General features: G+C 38.7%; 1 protein-coding gene across 1 annotated transcript; it reads left to right on the plus strand.

The window, feature by feature from the left end:
* The first annotated feature begins 6,312 nt into the window (after positions 1-6,312).
* Positions 6,313-8,005, plus strand: FAP1 (Chalcone-flavanone isomerase family protein). The gene is made up of 4 exons (XM_048104410.2): positions 6,313-6,720; positions 6,933-7,182; positions 7,425-7,516; positions 7,610-8,005. The coding sequence occupies exons 1-4, from the start codon at positions 6,369-6,371 to the stop codon at positions 7,747-7,749; spliced, it is 834 nt and encodes a 277-aa protein (XP_047960367.1). The 5' UTR covers positions 6,313-6,368; the 3' UTR covers positions 7,750-8,005.

Consider the following 8,005-nt stretch of genomic DNA (forward strand, 5'->3'; position numbering starts at 1 on the left):
ATTATATGGGATGTATTCAAATCCTTTTCATATTTTTTGTCCTTTTTCCTTCTTAATCATAGCCCCACGATTTGTCATCTGACGGTTAGATTAATGTCACGTGTCATTTAATAATGCACATTTTCATTCTAATAATGCACAGCGGCTAATAATGCAACATTATGGACTAATAATGCACAGCGACTAATAATGCAACATTATAGACTAATAATGCATTGATCACAACCATCCAATTTAAGGATCCAAGGGCTGAGATTAAGAAGGGAATAGGACACTTAGGGTGCAAAGTACTAAATTAATAGAATAAAAATATATAATGTAGTGTGTGTTTTTCTGTGCAGTGTGTGTGGTGAATTACATGCAGTGTGTTGTTCGTATATGGGCACTTATAGTGCATGTGTGTTTCTGAGGTGACCAATTTGACAACTATTTGAAATTTCAAATGTTAACATAGCTAAGAAATTATTGAATTGGAAGGAATCAGAATTTAATTCCTAATCCAATTATTTTTATGGTACTAAACAACGAATTTGAAATTGAAACCTTCGGTTCTAAATCTATACCCTTAATTCTACGTTACTAAATTGACCTTAATTAACCATTTTCTAATTCTGCATGCCAGCTATATGGCCCAACAACTCGTTGAACCATAATAAGCCAGCTTAGACCTGTATTACAACCCAACACCTTGCTGGCACAACTCTACTTGAATACTCCCTCCGTCCCACTTTAGAAGTCCCAGTTGAGTTCGGCACGAATTTTAAAAAATACAAAGGAAAGTTGGTGAAAAAAGATAGTGGAATGTGGGTCCTACGTTTATATATTAGTTTTATAATAAAATGTGAGTGGAAAAAAGTGAGTGGAATGTAGGATCTATTATCAATTATGGAAGATTCCAACCGGGACTCCTAAAGTGGGACGAAGGGAGTATATAGTATTAAGAGCATTTATGATAAGGATCAATATGATTGGATCCATATTATTTACCCAAGGATTATACCACAAGTGTTGATCATCAAATTAAACACAAAATCAAACAAAGATAAGGTGGATCTATCCACAAAAACTAGATCCAAACTTAAATTGGATGAAATATTAGAAGAGGAAGAATGTGAAAATGATGAGTAGCTAAGATTAGAACCATAGTACCTTAACCAAAATGATTTTGCCAACCGTAGATAACTTTCACTAATCCAAAACACCTTTTAGTTCCACTCCTTAATGATTACACTATAATTGATGTATACCTCTACTTGATTCTATCTATGGAAAAACACAAGCAACATTCAATAAAGAATTAGATAAAATCCTCAAAGAGGAAAACTCACTAAGTAAGGTTTAACATTCATCAAATTCCACCCATAAAGGTCTTACAAAATACTCCATGTCTCCATCCGTCCCCAAACAATATGTACTTTGGGTTCGTAACGGGTTTTAATGCAAAATCAGTATAGTAAAAAAGAGGTAGAGAGAAAAAGTAATTAAAGTATTATTAGTGAGAGAGTCCCACCCCATTAGAGAGAAAAGAGTTTTCTAAAATTGGAAAGTGCATATTCTTATGGGACAGACTAAAAAGAAAAAAAATGCATATTCTTGTGGGACGGAGGGAGTAGTATTTATAGCTAGAGTTGTAATCCCAAAAAAGGGCACAAAATAAGTGAAAAAACGTCTAAAGCAGTAAAATTGCCCGGCCGGGCGATTTCGTAAAGGAAATTCGCCTGCCCGGGCCGAATCTCTGTCTCTCGTCCGGAACTTCCAAACACCCGGTCGGGCGTGTTCGTGAAGTGAATTCGCCCGCCCGGGCAAATTCTCTCTCTCATTCCTACTCCATGCAGACGCCCAATCATTCGACATGCCCGACCTCGACGCTCCTTCTTTTCCTCCCATTGCCCTCCACATGAAAGCTGAGAAGCCTTCTCGAAGTCTTGCCTCATAGATCTCGTTATGGGTCTTCCGGGCTTCCTAAGAGGGGTTGTGATCGTGTGCTCCTTGGCCTCGGGTCTCCCATTCGTATCAATTTATGAAACATGTTAGGTCATCCGCAACGCTGTCTCTTATCCGTCTCTTAACTGTCTCATCTCTTCACTATTCATGGGCCCCACTGTACTTTTCAGCTCATCTCTTAACTAAGAGACAGCACCTGCATCCCTCCATCTCTTAACCATCTCTTAACTATTCATTCAATTTCATTTTTTATTTTTAATTCCAACAAATTCAATTAATAAAAACACACTTCATTAAAATAAAATAAATATTACAATTTAAAAGCCTAAAAAATAAAAAAAATACATAATTTAAAATCCTAAAAAAAAATACATAATTAAAATACTCTAAATTAAACTATAAAAACTACTCCGCCGGCGAATCATCATCCCCCGAAGTCGGCGGTGCACCTATACCAAGTTGAGCTCTCATATACTCAATTCCGGCCATATGGGCTGAAACTTGGCCAGGAGTCATTTTTTAAAGGTCCGCCATCGTGGCGACCAGGTACATGGAAATTAGGGTGTGCGAGCCTGTGCCCGTGCCGGAGCCCGAGCCCTCGCCCGCCTGGCTTGATTCGCCGCGGCCCCTCCCTCTCCCCCTCACTCTAGCCGCCTTGGTCCCTTGCGGCCGACGTCGTGTACCGGAAGAAGACCCCCCTGCATCATCGGTTGGCGTGCCCTCACGTGAGGTGTTGCCTTCGCCGCCATCACTAGACGAGTAGTGGCCACGCGCCGTGCGCTTCGTGCGTTTCGAGCCCGACTCGACACCGCCAGCCCACCTTTCAAGGTGGTGGACTAGCGACCAAACATCGACAAGCTTGAAATCTTTGCCGACGTCGTCTTTGAAGACCCACAACGCCGCTCTCAGAATGTCGGCTCCACTGGCTCCGCTCTGATAATTTGCCTCTTCTCCCCTGTATATCGCGCAAAATATTTTGACATCTCTGTCGCATCGGTCCCAATGACTGCGGAGCATCTTCACGTTGCGGGGAACGGTATTCTTCGGCCTTCGTGCGTTGTAAACTTCGGTGACTTTTAGCCAAAAACACTTGTGGGTTTGTTGATTCCCGACGACAGGATCGTGCGAGACGCTGATCCAAGCGTCATACAGAGCCAACGTCTCGGCTTGGCTGTATGGATGACGGGTGCCGTCTCCCACAACCTCTGCCTCCGCTTCCTCCTCTTCCTCATCTTCCTCCTCTGCATTGACGCCGAGCCTGAGGTTGATCCTACCGGAGCCGGAGCCGGAGCCTCCACCAATTGGCCAGTCGGGCAAACTGCGTTCAGGCGCCAAAAAATTCATGCATCCACATCAAAATGTGGTGTTTGGTACGCCGACGGGGTGGTCGAGCCTTGGGTGCCCGACGACGAACCGGGAGTACCCAAACAGTTGTACATGCTCGCCCAATCGTCGAACGAGTTCAAGTCGAACCCGCCGGAGCGCCGCCTGCCGCCGCCGCCAGAGCCGCCGCCGCTGGAGTTTCCATCGCCGGACATTTTTTCAACAATTTGAGAGTAGTGTTTGTTTGTAAAATAGTGAATGGAGTATGGAGTATATTTATAGAAGAATAAAAGAAAAAAAAAAGAATTTTTTTTAAAAAAAAAATTCGACCGTTTTGTTCCCAACGGTCATTTGACCGTTTGAATTTTTTTTTTTTATTAAATTCAAATTTTTCAAATTTATAAAAAAAAGAAAAAATTATTACGTCATAATTACGACGCCCACTCGCGGGCCGGCGAGTGGGCGTCACGCAATGCTCCAGCGCGCGCCACGTGGGCGCGCGCGTCGTCTCGCCAGCTCGAGGCCGGGCTCGCCAGCACGCGTCGCGCGACGAGATGTCGCGTCTCGTCGAGACGAGACGAGCCTCGCAACGCTGTCTCGATGCTGGCTCGTCTCGTCGAGACGAGACCGAGCCCGCATCGAGTCAGCGATGCAGATGCTCTTAAACTCTATTTGAATATAAGTCTCATCCATGCATACTCTTGGAATATTTCCATATCTTTTGTACTTTGTTTTAATCATATTTCCTTCAACTTTAGCTGGAACAACTCATTGTTTGTGTCTATATACTTTCGACCAGTGTCTACTATGACTCAGACAATACACTCATATTAATTGTTTTTTTCTTTTTTGCTTATTGGAGAGTTTGATTAAAAGGAGTATATAAATCCTAACAAGAATATTAATAAAAATCTAATGGTTAAGAAGTAAGCAACACAAATTCATTAGGAAAAAAAAAACAAATCAATTGCACATACAAATCATTTCGAAAAAGAAAAAATAAAAGAAACACACATACTTTGTTTATGGGCATGCCTTTTATTTATACTTTGAAGTTAATAGCCCATTCATTAACTTGGGCTGAAACTAGGATTTTATTGTTAAGAAAAACAATTAAAAGAGAATTTTTAAATTAATCAAATTGAATAATTGGATTAAGATCGTCCTCGAAATTTCATGAACCATAGTTTTTACAAAAAAAATAAAAAATAAATTAGTAGTAATACGGTCCACTTTCTATTCTAAAAAAAAATATTCATCATACATTATACAAGATGGATATCACTTTACCCTGACACTATTTTAATTAAATATTTTTCTTTCTTATTTTATAAATTTTTGTAGTATTAAAATAAGGATCTGTCTTCAAAGTTTATAATTTCAGGGAACAAAGAAAGCATGAGACAAAAACGTATGGAGTAAAATAGTACTCTCGCCGTCCCAAGGAAGATGACCCTTTCTTTGGGCGGCACATGATTTTATGCAACTTTATTTTGTGTATTAAGTGAAGAGAATAAAGTAGAGATCAATGTGTTTCCATTTGGGTCATCTTAGTTGGTACCCATGTTTTAAAAACCGGACCGGACCGGCCGAACGGTTCGACCGGTCCAACCGCGAACCGGCAGGCAATCCGGTCCGATTAAACCATAAAAACCGCCATCAAGCTCACCCGCTTTGAACCAGTGAAACCAGCTGGCCAAACCGGTCGAACCGATAACCGGGAACCGGTTTTCTTCAATTTCAAAATATCTTTTCAAAATTTGTTCTTGCATAGAGTCAAACCCATGACCTCTCCTCCAAATATCAACACCTCCTCCATTCCACCACAAGGCCTTGATGGAATACAATGAACATTGATTATATACATACATTAAATTTTATACAACCAATTACTCATACTAATAAAATAATTCATCTTAATTATATATTCTCTAAATAACTTATAATTATAGTATATATTAAATTATAATTATTATATCTTAACTTCTAATCATACTTACTAATAACTAAATTTGATCGATAGTTACCAAGTTATCATTCATATTTTTTTACATATTACTTATTAGTTATAGTTCACTATTTATTAAATATTATTTTTTAGTATATTTTATTTAAACTACCTAATATTCTTTTTAAATAATTTTATAATATTACTTCGTCACACACACATTTTTGAAATAGCATGAACTTTATCTACTTTTATACATATAATATATATTTTCATCTACACTAATTAATAATTTGTGTATTTAATTATATTTACTAATAAAAAATTATTCAATTTTAATATTTGAATACTATTTTTTTATTTATATTATATCTATAACTAATTATTTATATGGTTTAGTTATGAATTATATTTTATTATTTATTATATTTTTTGTGCATTATATATTTAATTTAATATATTTATAATAGTATAACGGTTCGACCAGTAGTTAAACCGGTCGGACCGGTTGAACCATGAACCAGTAGCTTTGCCGCTTCGCCGGCCGGTCCGATTTTTAAAACATTGGTTGGTACAAACTAAAAAGAAAAGTGTGTCATCTTCAGTGAAACAAAGAGAGTACTCTCAATGTTCCGAAATAGATGTTGCACTCTCTTTTTTAGTTTGTCACATAGAAGATATCTTATTTCTTTTATTTGAAAAAGTTTTCTCACGTCAATATAAAAAATATAGTAATGCTATTATATTTTTTTTCGCACTTAACACACAAAATAATACTCATTCTGTCCTATAAAAATAGTCTTTTTTTTCGATTTTGGTCATTTTCCAATACTCTACTGACAATACTTTAGTCACTTTTTTTTCCCCCTTATCTGTCATTCTTTACCAACTTCACATTAAACTAGTCGTGCCCAAAGTTCCTATTTTTCTGAAACAGAGAAAGTATTTCCTAAAATCTCGTTTCAATAGCCATATAACACGGTGTTAACACACAGACTAACATCTTTTAAAATCTCGTACCAATACTCAAATAAGTTTATTACGGGACTAAGAGAGTATTCTATTTTGATACTAAGATTAGAAACTAAACCGCTTCGTGGAAGAGATTATAGTACTCCATCCGTCTTAAGCATCTCAAACTCGCAGTAAAACAATGGTTTCATTCCGCTTCCCCTTCTCGTTTGCTCCGCCCCCCTCCATTGCCTCGCCGCGGAACTTCTCCGTTGCAATCGCCGCCTCCGCGGCCGCCTTATCGATCACCGGAGCCGCCATTGCCATCTCACAGAACCCCGACAGCTCCCTTGTTCGAACCGCACTCAATTGCTTGGTTTCCAACAGAGGTCTCTGGGGCTCTCTCTCCCTCTCCGAAAACTCCTCTCCGGTCGCTGAGCCCAGGACTGGAGCCTCATTTCCTTCTGTTATCAGAGATTCCCACCGCCTTCTCGGAATCGGCCTGCGGAGAAAAGCCATTCTAGGGTTGAAAAACATCGATGTCTACGCTTTTGGTACTGCTTTTTCATCCCTCGTTCTTCTAATTACTGCTCATATATATTGCATTATGAAATTCGCTATAATTTGAATCATTTATCCAGTTTCCAATTGGAATTGAAAATTGAAATAGTGTAATTTCTTAATTGGATGACATTACTGATTTAGGGCAATGTTCTTCAATTTACTTGCTCTTGGATTATTGGCTCTGTTGTTGCCTTGTTTATAGGTGTATATGCTGATGATGGTGATGTGAACAAGTTTCTTAGTGAGAAATATAGAGATGTATCTGCTGCTGAATTGAAGGGAAATGACAAGTTGAAGGAGGATCTTATGGAGTGTGATGTTGGCATGACTATTAGGCTGCAGATTGTGTATGGACGGTTGAGCATTCGTTCTGTTCGCAGTGCTTTTGAAGAGTCGGTAGGCAGCAGATTACACAAGTTTGGCGGATCAGATACGAAAGAATTGCTACAAAGGTTGCCTACTGTTTTCATCTACTCGTTTTGTTCGTTGATTTTTAAAGTAGGGTATTTATACGTGTGTTTAATATGTACGTTGCCTCACTAGCCTTATAGAACTGATTTAGATTGATCTTCTGCATAGGATAAGTTTGCCGTAGGATCGATCATGTTTGAGTTGTGCTTGCATTGCAGCAGCTTATTCCAATCTTTATTTTCATCCACAAAGATTAAGAACAATGGTTATGTTTAATCTGCAGATTTACAGCTCAATTCAAAGATGAATATAAATTACCCAAAGGCTCCATTATTGACCTGTCGAGGGAGCGGGGCTATGTTCTTCGCACAACTAGTAAGATACTAAATAGATTTCTTGAATGTGATTTTCTCAAAATAATCTCTTAAAAGTCATGGTAACGTGGTTCCGTTGTTTGCATGTGTGCAGTTGATGGGAAGGAGGCCGGATGCATCCAGAGCAAGCTCTTGTGTCGGTCAATCCTGGATCTGTATATTGGCGATGAACCATTTGATCGAAAAGCCAAAGAAGACGTAGAAGTGAACTTGGCTTCTCTCATTGGAAAATAGATTGCACTGATCTTAAGTCTAATTCACAGTTTGGGAAGATCAGTATGCTGCATATTTATTACTCTATGTATGTCAAGTGATCTACAGTTATCGTGAAAAGAAAGAAGGGGAGAAGTGGCAGGTTTGAACTTCCCAAAAAAAAGCTATCTCTGTTGAGGGATGTAGTTGTAGAATAAATTCTCATGGTTGATAGAATTGGAATGTGGCAGATTTTATTGCTATATTTGTTCTTGATGACATGTTTTGGGTTGTGAAA

This window comes from Salvia hispanica, chromosome 2 (genome assembly GCF_029641045.1).
Source record: "Salvia hispanica isolate PSC_SH4W2 chromosome 2, Shi_PSC_v1, whole genome shotgun sequence".
Taxonomy (NCBI): domain Eukaryota; kingdom Viridiplantae; phylum Streptophyta; class Magnoliopsida; order Lamiales; family Lamiaceae; genus Salvia; species Salvia hispanica.

What these genes read in the sequence shown, in the direction of transcription:
- FAP1 (XM_048104410.2), top strand. Translation starts at nt 6,369, where the DNA reads ATGGTTTCATTCCGCTTCCCCTTCTCGTTTGCTCCGCCCCCCTCCATT. An exon ending in CATCGATGTCTACGCTTTTG is followed by an intron (nt 6,721 to 6,932) that starts GTACTGCTTTTT and finishes CCTTGTTTATAG; the next exon opens with GTGTATATGCTGATGATGGT. An exon ending in CTATGTTCTTCGCACAACTA is followed by an intron (nt 7,517 to 7,609) that starts GTAAGATACTAA and finishes GCATGTGTGCAG; the next exon opens with TTGATGGGAAGGAGGCCGGA.